Source organism: Hemicordylus capensis, chromosome 1 (assembly GCF_027244095.1).
Source record: "Hemicordylus capensis ecotype Gifberg chromosome 1, rHemCap1.1.pri, whole genome shotgun sequence".
In the NCBI taxonomy this organism is placed as follows: Eukaryota; Metazoa; Chordata; class Lepidosauria; order Squamata; family Cordylidae; genus Hemicordylus; species Hemicordylus capensis.
The window spans coordinates 88,352,013-88,378,265 of record NC_069657.1 but is presented as its reverse complement, the minus strand read 5'-3'; the positions used below and the strand labels follow the sequence as shown (position 1 = coordinate 88,378,265).

General features: G+C 43.9%; 1 protein-coding gene across 1 annotated transcript in view; it reads right to left on the bottom strand.

The window, feature by feature from the left end:
- ALX4 (ALX homeobox 4) overlaps positions 1-26,253 on the bottom strand; it is a 93,530-nt gene that overhangs the window by 817 nt on the left and 66,460 nt on the right. Inside the window, exon 3 of the mRNA XM_053284701.1 lies at positions 4,533-4,661. Within this exon, the coding sequence (XP_053140676.1) occupies positions 4,533-4,661 (129 nt within the window). The remainder of the gene's footprint in view (positions 1-4,532; positions 4,662-26,253) is intronic.

Genomic DNA, 26,253 nt, shown 5'->3' with positions numbered 1-26,253 from the left:
TATCAAGAGTTCTTTATCAAGACAACCATTCCAAAGTGGGCACATCTGTGAAGGATATGTGCCTTCACAGATCACATTAAGTTGATTGACAGTGCTGATGGTCATTGGTGTTCTTATTCTTTCTCAAACTTCCTTGAGGTCACTTCCATGGCAATCTTAAAACATGCCACATGCTCTGATTCCACCCCCCCTTTTCCTCATAATCTAAACCAGTTCCTGAGTTCAGCATGAACTGCATCAACCACAGTGACGTTTACAGTAACTCAAGGGTTTTTCACATACTGTATGAAATCTACATTGAATGCAAAACATACCATTGGCTTTGAATCCTGCATTAACAATGTGCACCATCAGAGTGGGTGAGAACGGTGCTTATAAGGATAACATGTTAACATTCTCAAAGGTGCTCAAGGTATAAATTTATGGGGGAAAGGAATGGGTACCACTAGAACCACCAACCCAAAATTTCAGAAGAAAGGGACATACTGGAGTTATTTGAACCAAAGGACATCCCTTATGAGGTTTATGGAGCTACAATATTTTTGAATAAGAGCTATTGTGCATAGTTTGATGACAAAATTGGCTGCTGTTTGAAAAAATGCACTCGATCTGTCCAATAACATCCTTTCCGTGTCAGGCCAATCAATTCATTTAGTGCCAGTCATGGGGACACTGGGGTGAGAGTGAAAAGTTTGATCATGGCCTTCGCATCTAAGTAATGTCAGTTTCTGAAACAAAGGAAGGGTCTGTACAAAGAGAGAGAAGAAATGTGCTCCACAAGGAATGCAAGAAGAAACAGGTACAATAGTGGCAGAGCTTTCCTTTCACCTTGGAATTCCTTTCAAAGGAATGAGAAGACCCTTCTGAATCAGAAATTGGCAACCCCATGCCCATCTGCTCATCTCCAAGTCACATGCCTCACCCACACTGGAGAAGTTCTGCTCTTTGTTGGGAGCAAAGGAATCAATAAATAGCATCGCTCTACTGGCGACAGTGTAATCTGCGCAGAGGCTACTACAGACTTGTAAGAAGCCCTGACACCGTTGAAAACTAGTGGTTGTGCAATTGCACCACTCATCACAATGGGAATAATTTCAGTACCACTGCTTTTGCAACTACTCATTCTCAACAGTGTCGAGGCTGCTTACAAGTCCATTGCAGCTCCAGCACAGTGCACATCATGTTGGCCCTGGTGTTCAAAACACTATTAACTTGTTCATATTGATTGGAAGCAAATCAGGTACAGGCAATAAGACTGCCACTTTCCCCCCCACACACTTACAGGGGCTCTGTGCAAGCATGGCAGGCAACAATTCAGTTGGTGCCACTCCAATAATGCAATTAGTGCATTAATAATTATTTGTTATTTAATATAATTATCATTTGTTATTTAACATATTTATTAATTATATTATTTAATATAATTATTTAATTATTGGTGCAATAATGCAGAAAGCTCAACCTCATTCATTTCTGTTATCCAGCCATTAAAAGACAGAGCCTTTGTCAAGAAAGAAAAGGTGACAACCCTAAGAAAAGTCAGCCTTCTAATGGGCAATTGTTGGTCTAGCCCAGAAGTGCTTGACTTGACTGGCAGCAACTCTGCTAGGTGTTCCTAGTTCTGCACTCAAGATACAGCAACTGGAGATGGCAGGGACTGAATCTGGGGTTTTCTGCATTAAGTGCAAGCTCATCTTTGGAGTCCCCTCACACCCGCATTTCCCATTTGGTTCAATTTGGTTCATTTCCCTTCTCTTCCTCAAGGGCAAAGCCAAGCCCTCCTGATAACAAAGGACTTTAGAGGCCAATTCAACAAGCACATGATCTAGGAGGCAAACACCAAAACGAAACTACAGAAGAGGAGACAGAAGGACAGCCTTTACCAGCAGGAGGCCCTGAGGGGGAGGGAGGTGTGTTGAGGGGGAGAGTGTGGGATGAAAGAATGCAACAGGAGAGCATCCAGATGGAGAGTAGGGAAATGCATGTCTCTGAAAGGCCTGCATTCCACAGCCTATTCCAGCACTATGTGCTCTGGCTCCACGTCTGACCTTTTACCTCCGGCTAACTACATATCTGTGGCATGTACAGGGGGAGGCAAGAGATGAAAATATAGGCAGATGGGCCATAAAATGCCAGGAATCATCATGCCATTAAATAGATGCATGGTCTTGTCACATTTAGAATACTGCATGCAGTTCTGGTTGCTCCCATCTCAAAAAGGATATCATAAAGTGAAAGTAGCACAAAATGCAAACAACATGGTCAAGGGATTGGTGCATCTTTCCTGTGAGGAAAGGCTAAAGAACTTGGGGCTCTTTCATTAGGAAAAAAATGACTTGGGTGGGAGATGGTGGAGGTGTACAAGCATGGAGGGAGTACATAGGGAACGTTTCCCCCCAACTCTGCCACACGTTTGAATTCAGGATCGCTCAATGAAGTTAACTGGTAGATTCTGGACAAAGAAAAGTATGCATGACTAACTCCTGGAATTCAATACCAATAAATATGGTGGTGGTCACTGGCAGATGGTTTTAGGACTGGACAAATTAATAGAAGATAGACCCATCAATGACTATCAGCCAAAACAAACCAAATGGAACCTCCATGATAGGAAACAGTGCTATATGTATGTGTATCTTCTCCCCAACACACCGTTTTGGGTGGAGGCATGGTTCATCCAAACTGTCCCTCTTCATGTGGTCCAAATACTACTTGAAACTTGGTGTGTAGAGCTTACCTTGTATGGATCTGACAATGTGCCTGATGGGTTGCTGCTTTTGCAGTTGCCTAAGTCAGCCTTCTGATGCTGCTAGACTAGAAAGCTGGATCTATTTTGGAGGGACAGTGTGATGTTATTCCCTATGACTGTGAATTCTACTTGCCTAGAACTAGGAGGAAATCACATTTTCAGTGTGATTTGTAGATCTTGTCATTTGAAAGCAATCTTAAGTTTTAAATATAGGAACTCTTGAGTCAGTCCTTTGGTACATATATCTCAGAATTGTCTACTCTGGCTGGCAGCAGCTCTCCAAGGTTTTAAGGAAGGAGTCTTTCCCAGTCCTCGCGGAAGATGCCAGGAACTGATCCAGAGACCTTCTGTATACAAAGCCTTTGCTATACTACTGAACTATGGCCCCATCCCCAGTCGCCCATTTCTTTCAGGGAGGGAGACAGACTTCAAATGGCTTTCTGTTTGTCAGGTTCTCATTGAAGAGACGAGAGGCAGAGATGACTTGAAACCATTGCTGTGCAGTCCAGAAGGATCCTTTACACAGAACTGGTTGTGTTCCCAATTACAGCTTCCAAATATTTCCCATGAATGGCCCAGATACAAAGAAGAAGGAAAAAGCACTCTGAAAGGTTACCAGGAACATTTCCTTTGGGTGAAAGCCTACAGTCTTCAGTACGTAACACAGATTGTCTCAAAGGACTCTTCTGAATTCAAAAACTACTGAACCAGCAGGTCTTTAACTTACAATCAAAAGGCTGACCTGCTTAGGTTTGGTGTTTGCCACCGTGTTGGTTAGAACTCTGTTCTGGCCTGTTGGGGATTGTCAGGGCATATCATACTAGCCAAGGGGATATAACCTAAAAAAGTCTCCTCGTGGCACTTGATCCATGTCTGAACTGTCATACAGCTATACAATTTGGGGTGAGGCATCATAGCAGAGTGGCAGGGCACAAGCTTTGCCTACAGAATGTCCAAATTCAATCCCTTCAGGCAGGGCTGGGGAAGACCCCTGGAGAGATGCTGCTGCTGCTGCTATAGATATTTGGTATCGACAATACTGAACTAGAGGGATCAAAGGATCTGACGAAAATGTGCATTGTAACACTAACTGAGAGTTTATTGACAGTATGAGGCAGATTCATATGTAGAACAGATGCCCAAATCCTCTGTTGTGGCACATTTCTGAAGAGGATCAGCAGTGTTGAACAATCTGTCTTCCAGGAAAACTTCAGCATTACTGATCTTCTAATTAAGGAACTATGTTTTGATAAGGTGCTATGGAAGTTCAGGATTCCCCAGAAAACTCTTGTGCCCAGAGTGGGCAGCCACAGAGCAATTAAGAGTCTGGGGCTGGGCCCTGAAACCAGATTTGTTAATGACTTTTTTTTTTTTTTTGCTCTATGTTCACTTCTCTGATGTTTAGCAATGCTTTTGCTTCTTTGGACAAACAGCTCATCAAGCTGGACTAATGGTGGCTTAGCAACAGAGACATATTCTTGATGACTGATCCTCTATATCTGAAGAAACTCCCACTAAGTTCAACAGACTTTATTCCCAAGTAATGTGCATAAGTCTGAAGCCATCATAGAAAAAGTGTCAGACTGTTCTTGGAAATAAAGAGCATAATGAACATTCATTTCCCTCTGCTTCAGGTCTGAATCTCACAACTATTATCCAGAATAAAGTTAAATAAATCAAAAGAGATTCATTGAGCCTTGAATTATTTGTCACATCCAGCAACATCTCAATAGGTTATGGCAGAGCCTCTGAAGTGACAAATCTTTTGGTGACAGACACTGACCTGGGCATAATTTTCTGCTCGGGTTAGCAAGGGCAGCTCATAGGCTGTGGAGAAGTGTGTGCGAACCTGCTGCATTTGACCAAACCGCTCTCGTTTCCTCCATTTTGCCCGTCGGTTCTGAAACCAAACCTGAGAGGAAAAGCACAAGAGAATTCAAATCAGGATAGGTAGGGCAGAAAAATACACTCAAAGCTTCTGCAGCTGAAAACAGACAAATCCCCCAACCCAGAGAGTTGAAAGCAGCTTGTAAAAGGGGTTGTTGCTTGTGTGGTATGCACTAACCCCACTTTAGCCTCCAGAAAATCGGTTTTGCCGATTTTTGTAGTAATCTCCAAATGCGATAAACCCTATTTGAGCAGAGGCAATAAGGAGGACAAAATAAATGTGTGTATACATCTCTCTAGAAATGTAAAATATAAGAGCACTATCTTTTCCCCTTAAAGCAGTCTGTTTTCAGCTTCAGATGGAAATGACAGTGAGGAACATCAAGCCAAAGATGCTCCTTGTTAGTACGGTAGCACCAATTTGAGTGTGCTAACCCTTTGTATAGGAACTCTAATGCTAGTCAAACATACAAAGAGAAAGGTTTATTGGTTGCTTAATGAGAAACCTAAATCATGATTTTCGATTCGATTTAATTTGGGTTGTTTGGGGTTGCTTATCTCACTGGAATCATACATGTGTTTGATGTATCTATACACTCATGAATAATTGCTCAGACACACTGAGTTAATTCAAGTACCAACATTATTGTATTGACCAAAACTACACAGTCATCTATTCTCATGTGTAACTCTGTTTCTTCTTGATCTCATCTGTTCTTCCACTGTTGTGAGAGCATCCTTGTCTTATAATGACAGGTACAGTTTCTAAAACATATCTCTCTATAAGGGCATGGTAGCATCTCTCTGGCCATGTGAATTCCCATACAGTTTCCTTACTATAAATTCTGCATATGTCTAGAGTACAATGCCTAATACAGGTCAGATACTAAGAAAGCAACACATGCTGATGATGGTATTGATATCTGCCAGGACAGTGGTTTTCAAACTGTGTTCTGGTGAACTCTGGGGGTTCTTTGGAAACTCATTGAGGTCCATCGATGAGAAGATCAGTAATGATAGCAAATGTGACACCTTGTCCACCACTACTGATCTTCCTCTGCAATGCAGAGCCATAGGAGACTACTGGGAGTGTTCTAGGGCACATCCTCAGCTCAAATGAAGTGACTGTGAGGTTTGATCGCTCTTGACCATGATGGTAAGGCTCCCTAGGCTTGCCCAATGTGTGTGTCCTTGAACATTCCCAGAAATCCTCAGCAATGAACTGGAATTCTGTGACAAATGTGCTGGAGTTGCTTGGTGGACAAACTGAACCCAGGGAACTGCCTTCTACTTAATTGATCCATCTAGCTCAACACTGTATACACTGAGTGACAGCAACTCTGCATGGCTTCAGAGTGGAGTTGAACCTGAGACCTTTTGCTTGCAAAGCATCATCTCAACCACTGAGCTGCAACCCCTCTCCAATTGATCTAAAAAGGGTTCCAGCAGATAGGAATTCTGAAAGCCCTGGGATTACGGCATTTCTTCCAACTTCTTAACTGTTGATATCCCCTTCTTAAAAGAGCAGTAACAATTCTGATCCATCTTAGAAGTATTTGGTAAAGTACTGCACATTTGCACAATTCCAGTCCTCCTGCAGATGTTGCACTACAACACCCATCATCCCTGACTATTGGCCACTATGGCTGGAAGTTGTAATCCAAAAACAGCAAGAAGGCCCAAGTTGTGCAGCCCTGGTTTACTACATTAAAAGTTGTGCATAATGCACACATATTTATTAGGAGATATGAAGCTAATAGCTGTGCAGTGACATCCTATATATGTGTGTGTGTAATCAGAAGCAAGTCTCACTGGGTTCAGTGGAGGTTACTCCCATGTAACTGTAACTTTAGAAAATCAGTAAGCACAGTTAACAGATCAGGCAAGAACTGTGAAAGCACTTCTTCTGAACCCAGCAGTCAAAAGACAATATGTATTCCACTACGTTCACTTTGTAAAGATTCCAGACTTGAACAAGGGAAAAGGACAACACCTTGCTAAGAAGGAAGTTTCAGGAGATTCCTGCTGCTGGCTTGGTTCTTACAAGATGAAGGCTACAGGCTCAGCCCCAACTGAGATACACAGACATGAAGCCTTGTCTAAAAAATAGCAAGAGATCCTCATTCGGGTTGTTGGGGGGAGAAGGTCTACCCTAAGGTGTAGTAGTTTTATAGTATTCTTCATAATATTAGAGCAATTATTTTAAAGTCATATGATTCTGCTATTCCATAATTTGTTATTGATGCATGCTCTACTGGTCTTGGACCGTATAAGATAATTGATTGATTGATTGAAACCCAGAAGGTGCCCAAGTTGCACAGTGGTGGCTCAGCTGTTGGGTTCTCTGTCTGACACCCAAAGATCCTGCCTTTCCTTTTAAATGTACTGAAGCTGAGAATGCTATTTGTTTGTTTGTTTGTTTATCTACCACACTTGTATACCACCCCAGCTCTTGTCTCTGGGCAGTTCACAATGATATAAACAGCTCGAACACATATAAAAACACATAAAAGCAAATAAAAACTAACAATTCAAAAATCAGTCACAAAATTAAAACCTATCAATTATCCAGAAGCTGAAAAAGCCTGAGTAAAAAGATGGGTTTTTAAATATTTTTTTAAAAAATGTCAGAGATAGGGAGGATCGTATCTCAACAGGGAGCGCATTCCACAGTTCTGGGGCAGCAACCAAGAAAGCTCGTATCCATGTGGCTCCCAGACGAACTGGCGGCTACTGGAGACGGACCTCCACAGACAACCGCAATGGACGGCGGGGCTCATAATGAAGGAGACGTTCTTTCAGATACCCAGGACCCAAGCTGTTTAGGGCTTTATAAGTTATAACTAGCACTTTGTATTTTGCTCAGAAACGTATAGGCCAAATACAAAGTGCAGGTGATATCCCTCCTTCCTGTTTCCTGATCCATTTCTGTGAGGGAGGGTGAGGGAAGTGTGGAGGAATGGGTCTCCCCTGTGACATCTGTGGAGCTATATCTTACTAGTTTTCTGGAGACAGCTCAAGATCACTCTGTTCCAATCGATTTCAATTACCTCAAGGTAGCTTGAGCGCCATTTCTACCTTATGGCATTTATGCACTAAACACTCCATGATCTAGATGTTCATGATGCCCTGTGGAAAAGCACGCTTCAGCAAGTTAGATTCATTATGCTAGTGTCATACATATAATCCCTGGTGGTGCAGCAGGGAAGCAGCTTGCCTAGGGAGCAAGAGGCTGTTAGTTCGAATCCCCGCCAGTGTGCCTCCCAGACTGTGCCTAGTAAATATATATTTGTAGTCACCTATATCAGGCAGTAATGATATAGGAAGGTGCTGGAGGCAGATGCTCACTTCAGTGACAACGGCAAAGGCATTATCTCATACTGCACAGGAGAAAGGCAATGATAAACCACTCCTGTATTCTACCAAGAAAACCACATGGCCCTGTGGTCACCAGGATTCGACACCGACTCGGAGGCACAATCTTTCCTTTCCTTTCCTTTCAACCAAGCAAAGAGGCACCTTTTAAAATGGTGGATGTCTTAATATTTTTTAGGAGGAGAGCAACTGTCCCAATCTAGCCCCAGCATAGTGACTCTCCGGCAGTGTTCCCTCTAAGGTGGGTGCGTTTTTTTAATGTCTGCTCAGTTAATTTTTAGATCCCGCTCAGGTTGAATCAGAAAGGTTTCACTCTGAATACATGTGTGCACAAAAAAATAGAAAGAACACTGCTCTCCAGTAGCTGTTGCTAGTGTCTATCTTGTATTTCTTTTTAAATTGTGAGATCTTTTGAGACAGGGAAACATCTTGCTCCTTATTCTATGTAAACCACATTGAAAAGCAGTATGTGTGTGTATATATATATATATTCTTAAAAAAACTACTACTACTACTACTACTACTACTACTACTACTACTAAGGCAAAAGTGTTCATTCAAAATATTTAGACTGTAGCAGCTGTAAACTAGTGTTAATCCAGACTAGAAAAGCTTTAAAGTTGTCACAAAGTTTAATTTTGTCTCTTTGTGGAAGCACTAGGAATGTTTATCTTAAATTATTGTATTGTACTTCAAGTTTACAGTGAGATATGTACCTCCTCCTCCTCCAGCCAGTTGCTTCCATCCTCCTCACCCCTCTTGGTCACTCCCCCATCCCTTTACTCCATCTCCCTCACCCCTCTAGGTCACAACTGCAGTTTTGCTAGTGCCTATTGGCCAAGCTGCAGCCCCCTATCTCCAGAGACCTTCCTACCCTCACTCAAGCCCCACTCCTGCTCCACCCCAAAGGAGCAGCAGCAGCAGTGGTTGACCGGGCCCTTCCTCGCTGCTGCTACCACCATGGCCACTCATTTCCCTCAGTCCACTGATGGGCCCGGGCCCGTCCTTTGCCTGCCTGCCTCCCTCCACCAATGGCCTCAGTAGCCCCAAACAGCAGCAGTGGTTGACTGAGCCCTTCCTTGCTGCCAGTGAGCACCACCATGGCAGCTCATTTCCCTCAAGCCACTGACAGGCTCAGGCCTTTCCCTCGCCCTTCCTTCTTTCTCTCTTCCCCTCCCTTCTTTTTCTCTCTTTCTCTCTCCTCCACTTGCTCTTCCCCTCTTTCTTTCTTCCACTCCCTTCTTTCTCTCTCTCTCTCTTTCTTGCCTCTCGCTCCCTTCCTGAGTTAACGGATTTTTTTCATCTTGTTTCCTCATCTAATTCACACACTGGCAGTCTCCTTCTCCTGAAGGGGCTCTTTTCTCCCTCACAACTCCTCTCTTCACAGACCCCTGCCCCCTATCCTTTTGTATATATAGATTCCTCTCCTCTCCAATCAAGAACATCTTCCAACCAGTAACAATTGCATTCCAACAGACCTTAACCATCACAGGCTCCTCCTCCCTGGCTGCATATGGAATCCCCATTGCCCAATCATCATGGTGCTCCTGCTCTCACAGGCTCCTCCCCACTATCTGCATATGGAATCCCCACTGCCCAATCATCATGGCGCTCCCGCTCTCACAAGCTCCTCCTCCCTATCTGCATATGGAATCTCCACTGACCAATCACCATGGTGCTTCTGCTCACGAACTCTTGCGAGATCTGCCACACATGGAATTATCCACAGGTACGCGTTAGAGAATTTTACAAATATATATATTAACAGTCAATTAAAAATATATACAATGAGACATCAAAACAAACAGCAGAAAAACGTGTTCAAAAGCCAGATTTTTTCATGCTGCAATTTTAAATATGGTGTAGAAATGTAACCTCAACAACAACACTGTGAAATATCTCTTCACATATTACCAAATTTCTACATGGGAAGATTCCCATTCAGTAATACTGAGAAAACATGCATAGCAGTCATAATGTGTGGTGACAGCAACAATTAATTCTTACAGCAGTGCTGCTTACAGACTGCTTACAGCATTGTTCATTGTAAGGCTTGGGGGCCAGTGGCAGCCCACATCAACCCTAAGTGGTTGGACTAATGGTTTTTTGGGCCTGCATGACGCTTCGACCAAAGCTGAATATTCTGCACAGTCCCCCTGGCACCATGAGGAGGTAACCATTCCCACCATGCAGTGATGCACTTTGCCTAGTGCCAGTGTGGCTCTTTTAAAGAAAACTGAGTCATTTTGAGCCCCTGCTTTATCTTGGAAGGCATGTCCAAAGTGGTAGGAAGTATAGACCTTCTCAGCACTTTCCCTAGAGAGCACTTAAGAGAGGGCCTGTCTCGCTTAAAGGGCCCTCCCAGCATTGAGGAACGTGTAGAGGTCAGCACAGTGGAAATGGCTCTCACACTGGAGTTTGGTTATTGTTTTTGCCAAAGGGTCCCCCACTTTAAAAATAGTGAAGATCACTGGCACTATGCATTTACAGGATCCCTACTCGGGATCCCCTTGGTGAAGGATAATTAGGGGCCAGTCTCCAACCTCCCATGGTTGAGTAAGATGATTGAGAGGGTAGTGTCTGACCAGCTTCAAGCAATCCTGGAGAAAAATGATTATCTAGACCCATTTCAAACAGGCTTTAGGGTGGGCTATGCGGTTGAGATGTCCTTGGTCAGCCTGATAAGGGCATAGGAACAGTCTTGCTGGATCATGCCCAAGGCCCATCTAGTCCAGCATCCTGTTTCACACGGTAGCCCACCGGATGCCCACAGGCAGGAACTGAGGACATACCCTGCTGTTACTCCCTTGCAACTGGTATCTGCAACCTGGATGTTGGCTGTCACAACATCTGATAGATGACCTGATAGATGAACTTCACAAGGGAACTGACAGAGGGGGTGTGACTCTTCTGGTTCTTTTGGATCTCTCAGTGGCTTTCGATACCATCGATCATGGTTTCCTTATGGTTCGCTTGAGGGAGTTGGGGATAGGAGGCACTGTTTTACAGTGGTTCCACTCCTATGTCTTGGGTAGATTTCACATGGTGGCACTTGGTGACAGTTGCTCTTCAAAATAGGGGCTACTATATGGAGTCCCTCAGGGCTCCATTCTGTCACCAATGCTTTTTAACATCTACATGAAACCACTAGGTGAGATCATCAGAAAATTTGGTGCTAGGTGTTATCAATATGCTGATGACACCCAAATCTACTTCTCCTTGTCATCAATAGCAGGAAATGGCATTACAACCTTCCTACAGGCAGTAATGAACTGTATAAGGGATAATAAACTGAAGCTGAACCCAAGCAAGATGGAGGTGCTCATTGTTGGGGGTCATAATCTGTAAGAAGGGATAGAACTTGCTGTTTTGAAAGAATTTACACTCCCCCAGAAAGAACAGGTTCCTCGCTTGGGAATGATCTTGGACCCGGGTCTCACTCTGGTGCCTCAAGTTGAGGCTGAGGCAAGAATGCTTTTTACCACTATGTGCTTTTTACCACTAGTGGATGTGCAAGAAACTAGCAGGGGCCGGTTTGAAGGCAGGGGTGGGACAAATTTAAGGGTGGGGGAGGGTGCACTTACCCCTAACTCTGCTTTCCCCCTGCCGGCGATCCGTTTGTAAAGACTCCGTTGGGGTGGCAGCATACCTCCCTGCCGCTCCGTTGCTTCCTAGTCCAAAATGTGGCAGCTAGTTTGGTCTCTGGGGTACACATTATGCCTGTAACTAAACAGTTACACTGGCTGCTGATATGTTTCCGAGCAAAGTACAAGGTGCTGGTTATTATCTTTAAAGTGCTAAATGGCTTCGGTCCGGGTTACCTGAGAGAGTGCCTTTTTCTAGAAGATCTTCACTGCTCATTAAGATAATCAGGAGGGGTCCCTCTTCGGGTGCCACCAGTTCATCTGGTGGTGACCTGAGATCAGTACTTCTCAGTTGTCTCCCCCTAGGTTGTGGAATGCACTCCTCATGGATATGAGAGGATTATCTTCCTTGGAGACCTTCAGGAGAGCATTAAAGACCCATCTTTTAAGCCTGGCTTTTAATGATATAGTATTTTAATTTTAATTTTAATGAGTTTTAATCTGGTTTTAAAAATTTTTTAATTGTAATTGTTTTATTATGTGCTTTTTATTTTCATGTAAACTGCCCTAAGCCACTTTAGGAAGGGTGGTATATAAAGATGAATGAATGGATGGATGGATGGATGAATATTACAAACAGAGGCAAGACCCTGCTTTAACCAGTAGCAATAATAACTACTAGATGATTAACCACACCTGTCATGTTCAAGAGGAGATGAAATCATTCCTCAAAAATTCAACTCTACACCTAATTTCAGCTTTGAAAAGACACCAGCTAATTTTCCAGGTTAAGACATAAAAACAGAGTGCACATAGTAATCAGCAGTTGCCCATAAATGTCCTAAATAAAGCCATTCATTCTTTTACAAGATTATGCACCCATTAATTAATCTTAGGAGGTCTAATAAGAACCATAAAGGGCCAAGATGGACATCACACGTGTCGCTTTTCTCTTAACAGTTTTTGTGTAATGAAAATCAGTCTTGGGAAGCAAAAACTGAGGGGGAGGGGGAGCTGCTTAACCTTTTCCCATCCTGTCATGTATCTCCTAAAAATCGCTTCCCAGCTGCCATGAGGAGAAATCCCCATCCTGTGGCACCTTAAAGACTGTCAAATGTATTGTCACAAGAGCTTTTGTAGGCAAGGCTTACTTCATCAGATGTATGAAATTTACAGTGAACATAGTGCATACATATAGGTCCAGGGTGTGTGTGAGAATGGGTGGTGGGGAGACTGTTCTGCAAGATAAAATGTTAAGAAACAAGCCGACCCCCGCACAGAGCATCTGCGCGTTTTTTTGGGCTGGCTACCTCTCTCCCCCCCCGCCCCAGTCTCCGGCCGGGCTGCCACTGGCCTCCGCAGCCGGGCCGGGCCTGCCGCCACCAGCCTCCACGGCCAGACCAGGGCCCCCACCACCGCCGGCCTCCCCGGCCGGGCCAGGCCCACTGCCGCCCTGGCCTCCATGGCCCGGCAAAGCCCACCGCCACCTCTGTCCTCCACCACAGATGCGCCTCAGCCAATCAGGTGCATCCCTCCGCTCCGCTGCCCAGCCAATCAGCTGGGTTGCCGGGACGCATCCCCACAGAGCCTGAGGCACGTCTACGGGGATTAAATATATAGATGAATGAACATATTATGCTGAAAGCAGAAGTATCATACAATCAACTGAAGTACTCAAGATGCAGTCACAAAGAGCCAACAATGAGTCCAGGCACACCCAATCATCACAGGTGGAAGAAACTCAACTGCATGTGAGATAATTACTGATCCTAGCCAATCTTCCTTCCTTCCTTGCTTCCTCCCTTCACCTTTCATTCATAGTGGAACTCAAGGTAAAGTAAGATAAGTCACCATTAAGCCCTAATTTTTAAAAGTGTCAATTCTGTCAATAAATTCCAGTTCAGGAGCCTTGCTATCCTTCTACTCTTCAAATATTTTTTGCTTGGAAGACTTAAAGCCAAGGTTCTGTCCCAACAAAATACTGATGTCACCATATAGTACATCAGAAAAATGTAGAACTAAATTGTCAAAAAGAGCCCAAATGAACATTAATTAAAACAGAAATATAACCAGGTGCCATGATTTCTGCTCTTTGATACACTGTGGCTGTGATGGTATCTTGTTGTTTTTGTTATGTTTTTATGGTTTACTCATGTGCTATGTATTATATACTGCTGTTTTTTGCCTAAGCCTTTGGTTTAGTTGCTAAGTAAATCTTGGAATAATTTTAAAAAATAAAAATAAAAAAGAGCAGTTCAGGAACTGGAATGCTGTTTATTCCAAATTACAGTTTCTATGGGTAAATACATTTCTGGTTTACCTTAACTATGTTGCTTAACCTGGGTTCCACCCTCTAGTCTCTTGAATAAAAGCAGAGAAGAGCGTCATTACATATTTCTGGCTATTCAATATAACTTTTTAAAATGGACTCATAACTGAAGTGATGCTCAAGCTATAGCGGTTTTCTAGTGTGTCACCAATTTGTATGCATACAGGACTTTTAATGTTTTGCCACATGTTTAGTTTTAATCAAATTGTAGCTATAGTTTCATATCTTCTTGTCACCCAGTCTGAGTGTGTGATACAGATCAGGCTAGACACTTAAATTAAAAAACCCACGATGCCTCTGGAGAAGAAGGCTAATGAGAGTGCAGAAGAATCCCCTCCCCCCTGCCCAGTCCACTTCTTTTCAGTCCTCACAATCCCTCCCCCTGTCTTTAAGTCTGACTTCCCTTGTAAACTGCTGGAGTCAGTCTTGCCAGCATCTCACTTTGATCTCAGAGAGGAGATTTCTCTCTGTCTGCTTGGGGCTGGCAAGGAGCATCTCGATGACCTGGAGATTTCCTCCCCATGTGGCTTGGCGGGGATGGTTTGTATCTCATCCAAACAGCAGCAGCAAAGCAATCACTCATTTATGTGAAATGGCTGGAACGGGAGAGTCTGCATGGGTGTCTGCCAGCTGAAGCCTTTGGAGTTAAGAGGACAGTTATTTTCGCCTGGACTGCACTCTCTGCAAGAGACGGCAACTCCTGCTATCGGGGTTGTGGTTAAAGGGAACCCCTGTGGGATTACAGCCTCAAACAGAACGGGGGAAGGCAAAGGGAGAGACACACTGGGCTACATCAGTGTTGACACCGAAACATGCTTTTGTGCAGAGAGACCGAACATTATTTGTAACGGGACCGGATGTATCTGTCACCTTCTTCAGTCTGCTTTGCCTTTACCACATGTTGATATTGCCCCCTCCCATAAGAGGCCAGCTGGCAGCCAGTCGTGGGCTTGGCCAGCCCCATCTATCTTTGATCTGCAGATGCAGAGTCCGTGATGGTGACCCTGCTGTGCATCAAGGAGTGCATAGCAGGTAGAGAGGGTGCCTTAAGTTGCAAGCAGAACATATGTTGTGCACATGTGTCTGTCCTCCTACATGGCAACAGACTTCTTTCTCTCCGTGCTAAACATTCATGAGGGTCCTCTTGAATATACATGACATGTGCTGGATAACCATACTAGGGCAGCCAGAAGTGCCCTCGGGCTAGCAGAAAGCTCTGCAGCCTGCTTCCGAGGGGAGGGTTGTACTAGCAATGTGAGCAAGAGCCTAAATGTCAAAGCAGCTTCCATATTCACAGGTTAAAACTTTCAGAAGAATAACCCTGACCCTTAGCCTCTGAATTAGTCGATTTGAGAGGGAAGATCTGGTTTTGCATTTTCAAATGAGCAGGCCCTTCAAGAGCCATCACTGTGATTCCCAGAATCCTACCCAGGAGGTTGAAGAGTCATTCAGTTCTTCCCCCTGTTGTATTCTCTCTAGTAATCTTTTATGTTGTGTTGTAGAGAATTTTGTCCCAGTGGGGATCCTGTAGAGAGTTTGGGGAGTGGAGTCAGTAAGGAAAGGAGAGGGAAAGGAGAAAATAGAGTTGTTTCTGAATAAACTTTTAGTTAAATCTACATAAGATTTTTGTGCCTATGGCAACGAGATTTCGAACCAGCTAAGTGTGTGAGCCTACAAAGCTTGTGAATGTTCCTGCAATGTCAAATCATTGCATTACTCAGCCTACATTCCTGAACTGCTTTCTACTATAGCTGCTGCTGATTGTTTCTCCAGCTTCTTGACTTGCACAACCCCTGAAGGTACTTTTCCCTTATCTATCCTGGATGTTGTTCACTGGCTGCCTACTGCAGCACAGCTCAGATCCCACCAACACCTTTTTTCTTGTCCACTCCAGGAGCATTTGCAGACAGCAGGCTTTACCAGACGGGGGAGGGTTTACTGCAAGGCTTTACTGTGAATTTGAATTTGCAAAAAAAAAAAAAAAAACCCTATGCAAAAAGTCTTTTTTTCAACCCCAGACATAAATCAGTCTACCCTTGAGTGCACAATGAAAAACCCGAATCGTATCTGGAGTGCTCCCTGATAGCTTGCAGGGACTTCAGAGTAAATCTGGCTGATATGTGAACACACACCCTCCATTCCAGAGGAGAAGCAAGCTAAAAGCCGCATCTGGAAATGCTCTAAGTGAACCTGCTCTTCCCTGGACACAATGGAGCTCCAATTCTGCAGTTACTTCCTCACCATTCATAAAGGAAAGGAGAGGTTGTGCTGTCGAGTCGATGTCGACTCCTGGCGACCACAGAGTGGTTTTCTTGGTAGAATCACCATACATAACTCTGGTTTTATTCCAGCGAAGCAGAAGGCTATATTGCTTCACTGCCTGGGCCCTGAAGACCAAAGAACTTATAATCATTTGCCCTTTCCTGCCAATTTTTAAGGGGATGCCAACCCTTATAAAGCTGCTCTTCATGCCTTAGATGATCATTTCAATCCTATTTTGAATGTGATTGCTGAACATTACAAGTTCTGTTAAAGAGCCCAACTGCCTAGTGAATCTATTGATTAGCATATCACAGCATTGTGTGCCTTAAGTGTAACCTGTGATTTTTGCCAACTTTACTGATGAAATGACTAGGAATCAAATTGTTATGAAAACAAACTTCTCCAAACTGCATGAAAAACTGCTATTGGAGTGGAAACTTCCCTTGGATAAAGTTATAGAGATGGCTAGAAAGGTGGAAAATTCTCTTCACTGTGCCAAATCACTCTCTTTGGTACCCCCAAACCAACCTCCTGAAATCCAGCTGTTCAATCTAAATCCTTCCAAACCCAATCTTCTCATATGGTACTGCCCCAGACAGTGGCAGCACAAGAAAGGAGGAGCTACCACTGCTACCAATGTGGAGACTCTGCCCACAAAGCCAGTATTGCTCACTTCCTAAACAAGTCACTTGAAACAGGTGCAAAAATGGGGGGGGGCACTTTGCTAAGGTTAGGTCACTCCATTACTGATTACTGTCAGTAATGGGTTACTCCATCACTGTCCATTCCATTACTGATTCACTAAATGATGAGGCAGATGAACCGCTTCCTGGCAGTGTTTTAAGGGTGACAGAATTAGGGCCTGCTTCTCCACATTGTCAAGCTAAATTTAATGGCCATTAAGGATGTGCACGAACCAAGGTTTGGTTTGGTGCCAAACCAGTTTGGACAACAACTGAACCAGTTCTGTGCTGCAGGGAAGGGAATTGTGAGTGGGATTTTTGAAAAAGAGGACAGTTGCTGTCCCCAAGGACCTGTGCACAGCACCAGCATAGATGTCATGTGCATGCTGGCACTGCGTGCTGGTTCCTGGGGACAGCACCGTAGCAGCAGGAAGCTGCAAGTGGCAGCGGAGAGCAGGTAGGGACCTGCTCTCCTCTTTTTAAAAGATCCTGCTCACCACTTCGCTCCCCATGGGTCGTCATTCCCCTCCCTGCATGAACCTCAATTTGTGCACATCCCTAATGGCCATGAAAAGTGGATACTGGCTGATTCTGGTTCTCCGTACACTATCATTTCCCATCTATTTTACAAGAAATTCCTTACTACATCAGATCAGCACCTGCCCCCTTCAGACATCCACTCATGGGGATATGGAGGTTCCTCTATTGCCAAAATGGATATTTCGCTGCTGTCCTGGAATACAGGACGTACTGCAGAAGGGAAAGTGTTTGTGTAACAAAAAGGAGTCTCAATATTAGGCTGGAAACATCACAAAGCTCTACAAATTGTGTTCAATCCAAATACCATGGTTACAGATGACGGAGCATCCATATCCTGATATGACTGCTGATTTCTCAGATGTTTTCACTGATACTCCTGACACTGCCATACACTTCAAACTTAAAATTCAGATGAAGACAAATGCAACACCTGTACAACACAAAGTGGGGAACATACCCATAGCATTGCTCCAGAGGAGTTCTTAAGACTACAGCATATTGACATCATAGAACCTATTGATACATCAGAATGGGTCTCTCCCACTGTTCTTGTGTGGAAATCAAATGGTACACTTAGAATGTGCCTAGATTTAAGAGATGTGAACTCCAACATGATAATGGATTATCATCCATTACACAATATCATTGAAATGCTGTTGACTCTGTAAGCCTCAGGACTTGTCTCTGGCCCATCATCAATCCTCTGCTCAAAAGCTCTTGGAAATACACAGACTTCATTACCCCAGAGAGTCTTTTTCAATTCAAAAGACTGTCCTTTGGATTAGCCTCTGCAGCTTCAGTATTTCAAAGAATGATAAATGCAAATTTTGGGACTATGGGTGCCATCACTTACTTTCAGGGTAACATTTTAGTGTGTGGCACAACCATGTTGCCATACTGACAGAAATCTTAAGAAAACTCCGACAACACTGACTTAATGTCTCTGCAGAGAAATGTCGGTTTTGCACACACTCGGTGACATACTTGGGACACACAATATCTCAGAGTAGTGTACATCCCAAAACAGACTTGGTGAAAACTATTTAGGAAGCACCAGAGCCTTTTCAGACTATCAAATTGGCCATTGTAGTCGTAGTAGATTTTATTTCAGTCATTGACCAGTAAATGAAAAATGGGCCATTGCTGAAAGCCCTGCTCTCACTTCTTTCAGTACAAATAGGCACACTATTATAACCACTGATTGCTTCTGAATATGGTTAGGGTGTTGTCTTGACCCTAGGGATGTGCGAATGGGTTTGGTATTGAACCCATTTGACATCGAACAGGGCCAGTTCAGTGGTTCGATATTAAACCATCCCCCAACTGAACTGGCCCCTGTTCAGCCTGATCACGGACCAAACAACCCCCAGTTCAGGTTTGGGGTTCATTGTTTCTTTAAAATAAATTAAAATAAATTTGGAGGCCCATTGGGTATGCATGGTGGCCTCCAAAATGGCCACTGCCATGGAGGTGAGATGCGGAATGGACTGAAGACTGCCCGAACTGGGCTTTTTGGAACTTAATGGAGGCTGCTGGGGGAGGGGGGACCTCTGGAGACACATATACACACCCTGCAGCTGGGGACAAGCCCCTGGAGCAGCAGTGGTGAGTTATATTTTGTTTTTGTTTTTTTTAAGGTTTGTCTTTTAAAAAAAATTAAATTGCAAATCCCTTGAACCTGAAATCAACAGGAGTGTGTTTGGGGGTGCACAAAACTGAACATGCCTGGTCTGGGTCTAGTCTGGTCTGGACTCAAAACTGAATTAGGCAACCCGGTTTTGTGCACATCCCTACTTGACCCAGCAAAAAGCAGACAGGGAAGTTACAGTTGCCTTTTCTTCGAGAGTGCTTACTACTTCAGAGAGACGTATTCTGTCATTAAACAAGAAGCTCTAGCATGTTTCTGGGTGGTGAGGCACTTCAGGACTTACTTGTGGGGCAGAAAATTCACTTTACAGTCAGACCATAAACCTATCTGCTTCATTTACTACTTGGGGATCAAGTCGAGCAACCCCAAGAATAACTAAATGGATCACCAGACTTATGGATTTTGATTTCCAGGTGGAATATCTTCCACGTCTTTGGAATACAATTGCAGATTGTTTATCTCAACTTCGATTTCCAGGCCAAGAGGAGATCCTAGAAGAAGAGGATAAAGGAGTAGTAATTGCTCAAATAGCTTCATCCACTCATGGAGTGATCATGTCTTCTGAATGGAAAGTAACCCTCCGTGCTGATCAAGTGCTTACTGAACTTAAACATTACATGACTAATGGATGGCCATGTAAAAACAAGAACATCTTCAGCCATATATGCACATAGCAAGTGAGCTGTCTCTTCTCAATGAGCTGGTGCTGTGGACTGATCATTTGGTGGTGCCAGCCTCCTTACAAGAAATCAAAATTGCCCATGCAGGTCACCTGGGCATGAGCTGAACTTGACTAAAAGGCAAATCAGAGAAGGTTTCTGGGGGCCAGGTATGGACAAACACATTGAAAATGTAATCAGGCACTGTATGGCTTGTGCTGTATCTGACAAATCGCAGAAGACTTTTACCATCCCCTTGACTCCAGCAGAGCATCCCAGTGGTCCCTGGGAAAAACTTGCTCTGGATATAATGGGGATATATCTTTATATCTCCTTTTGATAACCAACCCACGAAACAAAGATTTGTTACAGTGATGGTGGATTACTATTTCAGGTACCAGAAGTTTCATTTGCTGACATTACTACAAACAAGGTGGTCCAGTTCATGGCTGCAGTTTTCTCAAGGGAAGGTCTTCCTAAAGAACTGGTGACTGACAACGGGACACAGTTTACCTTATTTGAAATAGAGCAGTACTTGCATAACCGTGGGATAAAATGCAAGACTCTTTCCTTATACCATCCTCGAGGGAATGGTTTAGTGGAAAGAATGAATAGATTAGTGAAAGAAATTTTACAATTGGCTACTACGCAACAACAACCCTGGAAAGAGGCAATCCGTGAAACTTATCCAACTACTGCTCATTCTACTACAGGAAAATCACCTTTTTAACTGCTGAGAGGATGCAATGCTACCACCAAACTTACCCAATGGCAGCAACTGATAGGGCTTTCCATACCATCTCACCCTGAGGATGCAGAGATTCATGATCAGGTAAGGGAGAAGCAACAAAAATACAAATTGTATGTACATCAGAAATGGGGTGCGAAACAGCAAACATTTCAGGTGGGAGACTTTGTTCACCTTATAAAGTGAGAAAGGGATGTTCTTGATATTCTGTTAGCATTTAAGCTAACAGTACAAAAAAAATAAAACAGCAGGTTTATTTTTGCTTCTAAAAAATTTCTAAAAACTTTCTTTGCTAGATATAAAAACCAGGCCATAGCTGATATGCAAATAGAAACCCATTAAAATGTCCCAAAGCCAAACACATCTGTACTGAGGAAACGCAACCCTAACCAGGACAATATGACACCAGCCTGGTTGCAACCTCTTCACTCCAGAGATGCAGATGCTCACAAATTGAGCCCTTTCCCATGATCAGTGAGAAAGGGCTTGGGGTGTCTGGGGAGGAAGCCTTGAAAAGATTACCTCCCCCAAAGACAATCCTTCCATCCGTGCTGGGCGTGGAGATTGTGCTCCCAGACATGTAACTGCCTCCCCTGGCAGCGTGGAAGGTTGGGGGCCAAGACGTGATGCCCCAGTCCCCCACTCCACATGGGTGTGATGTGTGTGATGGGGATTCCAACCTCCCAGCACTAGTTGAGAGACTGCTGCGTAGGCACCGTGCAAAGCTGCGCAGCACCAACACATGATCATTTAGCCCGGGCTAAGAACACGCTCACAACTTTAACCCTGGCTAACAGACAGGCTCTTTGGCAGGTTTGCTGCCATTCCGCTGCCAAGAGCCATGCGGCTCCTGTCGGTTCTTGGTTGGTTGGTTGGTTGGTTGGTTGGTTGGTTGGTCTGTCAAGTCGGTGTCAGCTCCTGGCAACTTCAGAGCCCTGTGGTTGTCTTTGGTAGAATACAGGAGAGGGGTTTGCCATTGCCATCTCCCGTGCAGTATGGGATGATGCCTTTCAGCACCTTCCTATATCGGGGCTGCCCGATATAGGAGTTTCCCATATTTTGGGAAACACAACAGCAGGGATTGTGTTTCCAAACAACAGCCTCTTGCTTGGCTTCCTCAGCCTGGTTTTGGCCGCACATGGAAACAGCCTCATTAGGTACAAATGCTCAGATTAATAGATTGCAGTATATATTATATGGAATAATACCTTAAAATCACTATCTCTAGCATAACATTTCAGCCAGGCTATGTTCTTGCTCTCTTAGGAAGCTGCCTTCTACCTATTCAGATAACTGGTCCATCTAGCTCAATATTGCCCACACTGACTGACAGCAGCTCTCCAGGGTTTCAGGCCTCTTTCTCTCTTTTTCTCTTTAACCTGGGACTTTCTGCACACAAAGCAGAAGTTCTGCCACCGAGCTACAGACCCATCTATTGCTATGCTCCTTTTAAATGAATGCATCCATCACTTCTTTGTAAGATTTTGCACGGAAAAAAATCCTCTTGCTTTTTGAGATGCAAGGATCCTGCCCACCCCCGCAAAGGACCTTGAAGGATTCTAAGGCCCAACTAGTTGTGTTTTCTCTGTACCATTGTATAACCATTTATATATAGTCAGTAGCCCTCACTTCTGTGTTAATTATGAGTAGATAGCTGGCAGAAATTTAATTTTCAGACTCTGCCTTGACAAGTTTTTATATGCAGTAGCTTTTGGAGCTTCTTCAGATTACCACAAGGCATGGCAGAAAAGAAAAAGCAAGAAAAGTGCTGGGAAAGCATGTGCTCTTGGCTCTAACATGAGACAAGTCCATTACGATGGTCGCCTGCTGCCATGTAGAAGTTTGGCACCACCACAAATCACTGAAAAATGATGTTAGCAGTAGCATGACAAAAGTCGGCTCTTGTGTGTGGCAGCCAGTGCACATGATCAGTTTGCCACAGGGTGGCAGCCAACGTGCGAAAATTTCCCCCATGTTTACCACACACCCAGATGGTTGTTTCAATAGGCTCTTGGGCTGTGCATTTGTTTTTATACTATAGACAGGTCTGTGTGTGATAAATGCATGCAAATTCTGAACCAAGCATTATGCATTTGAACTTGTAGAAATTACCCAAATCAAGCACAGTTGCACATATTTTCTGTTTGCAAATTTGATTTTGCTTCTGCTGTTCACGGGAAGAGGCAAGGTGCTGTTCAGAGCATTCAACCCCACCACTACTGACATTATCCTTGGAGGCGTCAGACATTGCCTACATACTTACAAGCCTATTGTTGCATCCACTGACCCACAAGGGCTAGATACTTGGGCTTGGATCCACCGGAGTACTTGCACAAACAAAAGGTGCTGCTTCCACTCCCACACAGGAAGGTCCCCAATTTTTGTCAGTACCCATTGCCTACTCTGGCCTTCTACACCATATACCATGCTATTTAGGAGGGTCTCCTCGACTTTCAGGAGTGAATTTGTTGGGGGGTGCAGCAGGGGCTGCAGAGGGAAAAGAGAGGAGGAAAAGCCCCATTCCATTAACAGAACTCTTGTTAGAACCCAAGCCGAGAGAGGGAGAGAGAGACAGACAGACAGATGCCATTTGGGGGGCATTGAGTTCCAAGACCAGAACTGTGTTTCCCCCCAACCCTGTACTTGTGGACACAACTCTGACTACAGAGAACTAGTCACATATTAGACAAAACTATCATTTGCCATTTGCAGCAATTTCACAAACTATTTCTTTCCTAGACCAAACTAATACCAACATGACTAATATGAAATGAATGTACTTGTCCTCTCTTATTGTGATTCTCTTTATTGAGCAGGGGGAGGGTAACTGGCCCTCTCCACCCCCAGCACAGTACCTCCAGTGACTGTTGCTGGTGTCTATCTTACGTTTCTTTTTAGATTGTGAGCCCTTTGGGGACAGGGATCCATCTTATTTATTTATTATTTCTCTGTGTAAACTGCCCTGAACCATTTTTGGAAGGGTGGTATAGAAATCAAATAAATAAATACATTCATAAATAAAATAAATGAGATCCAATTCATTCAGAGTATTTAGGGTGAAATTACGCATCACAGGCAACACGGGTCTGCCACTGAAAACAGCAGCCCTATGTGGAGTTCTCTCCCCATACGTGTGCATTATCACACTGTGTGATATCACCACAATTGTCTTTTCCTCTTCCCACAACATCAGCAACTAATGATGCAGACTAGTAATAGGGGAACATCATGACATCTCAAGCCTTTCCCCCATACCATTTTCCCCGATGAATCACCCCCAAGCTGGCATTTGCCCTTAGAGAAAACTTACGTGTGTCACTTGTAACACATACTTTCTCCATTCTAAGTTTAGATAAATTGAAAAGATCTTTATGAAAGGTAAAATTGGCAGTGCTCCATATGGTGGGAGGAAGCACAATTAAATCATGCTGTCAGAGAGTCGCATCGTATTTTGGGAGATGTACTTCCCACATGCACATAATCTGTGCTTTAAGTAAAGAGACGGGAAATAATTTAGGACAAAGGAAGTGCTTCTTCTATTACCAATTTCAGAAAATCACATTTTTATACTCTTCATTAATTAATCCAGAATATCTATCGCTATGCCAAAATGGGATAATTTACCATTCATCCAGAATAACCGCCTCATTAATTAATCTCAAATAACTATCATTATTATTTTGTTTTTGAATTTACAACTGTCGATTACAATCTCTCATTCATCCACAACTGGGCAGGCCCCAAATCCAACCCTCTGTATCCCAAATCCAAATCATGAACCTGTGCACAGCCCTAGCAATTAAGGAATCTATCATGCTCAGAACCTGAGGTCCTTTCACATGATTATCTCATACAGCAGTAAGCACTTTTTTTTAGTCAGACCATGCTAACTCGACTAGTATTGGGGGTTGGCCAGGTCAGGCAGTCTCAAGGGTCCATGATCTTCTGAAGGCCCACCTGGCCAATACCTAAAGGAAGAGGGCATCCATCATTTTTGCTGTGCTCACCACCAGCCAGAAAGCCTCAGTATTGTGCCCAGTCCCCTGCTAGGGCTTACTGGCTGATGGTGGGCAACAATCGTGGACATACACATCCATCAACATGTGACACCATTTTGATTCCGTGGATGTTACATGGGAGAGAACAAGGCTGATAAAACAAAATTATCCTGTGCACTGGAGGAAGATGTCCACACTACTCCTCTACTCCCTCCCCATGGCAACCAGCACCAGGAAGGCTAACCAGGATGCTGCTCACTGTCATCCAGAAACATGGGTAAGGGCCTACTGTGGAGGCTTACTAGCAGCAATTAATACAATAACATTAGCGGCTGTAGCCTCTCTCCTCAGTGCTGCTTTACTTACAGTGGTACTGAAGGAAGGGAATGCCCACCATTCATGGCAGGTGTCATGGAGGGAAAAAGTAAAGGTAAAGTTGTGCTGTTTAGTCAGTGTCGACTCCTGGTGACCACAGAGCCCTGTGGTTTTCTTTGGTAGAATACAGGATGGGTTTACCATTGCCATCTCCGTATGAGATGATGCCTTTCAGCACCTTCCTATATCACTGCTGCCCAATATAGGTGTTTCTCATGGATTGGGAAACATACCAGTGGGGATTCGAACCAGCAACCTCTTGCTCCCTAGGCAAGTTACTTCCCTGCTATGCCATTAGGAGGGAAAGGGAATGGGGAAATAGCAGGCGGGCATGGTGTGCCCATTGGGCACCCACATCTCCCCAATGGTGCCCAGCATATAGAAAGCTTACCAGGATGTGCTTCTCTTTCAGCACCACCACCACCAAAGCACTATGCATTGCTTGTTGATTTCCCCCTCCCCATGGCACCTGGCACCAGGGAAGCTAATCAGGATGTGCTTCTCTTTCAGTGCTGCCATCACTGCCATGACACTGAAGACTATCTATCTATCTATCTATCTATCTATCTATCTATCTATCTATCTATTGTTGAATTTATATACTGCCTAATATAGAAATCTCTAAGCGGTGTACAGAATTAAAACATGATATAAAATTTAATCATGCCTACATAATTAAAAGTTAACTCAAGCTGTCAAAAACTATTACTGCCGCAACATGAATCAGTCATATGAAGGCACAGATGAGCCTCAAATATTTTGGTGTCCCAAGAAGTGCCCACGATACCCCAGCTGCACATGTGAACAAGAAGGGGGTGCCCCAAGAGTGCGCTCGTTGGCACATCCTCCACAGATGCCCAATGCCCTCCCAGTGCATGCACTCCTTGATCACGTGTGGAGGCTGGTCATCGGAATGGCCCCTAAACATACATTCTAAATACTGTTTTAAAACAAGGATTTGAAGTGCATGTTTAGGGGGCTTTTGGGTGAACAAACTCCACATGCGATCAAGGAATGTGCAGGGTGGATGCTGGGACATCTGTAGAGGATGTGCCAATGAGTGCATTCTTGGTACACTGCTTTCTAGTTCATGAGTGCTGCCACCAGTATTGTTTGAACCAGTCCACAGTAAACTAAATAATGGGCCTTTCGTGAGCCTTTAATGATACTGCAAAATCTATCAAATGAGGCAGCCTGCCTTTCTTTGCCTAATGGTAAATTTGGCCCTATATGAGTGGGCTGTTAAGTTAGTTTACACAACTCTGCATACACAATGTATTCTGAGAGAGATTAAATCCAATAACTTGTTTTAGGCTTTGTCCCTTCACAGAGTCCCTTTGAAGCTCCACTTCTCTGTTCATCTCTAATATATTTGTTCTCCTGCATACTTGCCTTACTTGGCTACCGCTTCTTCAT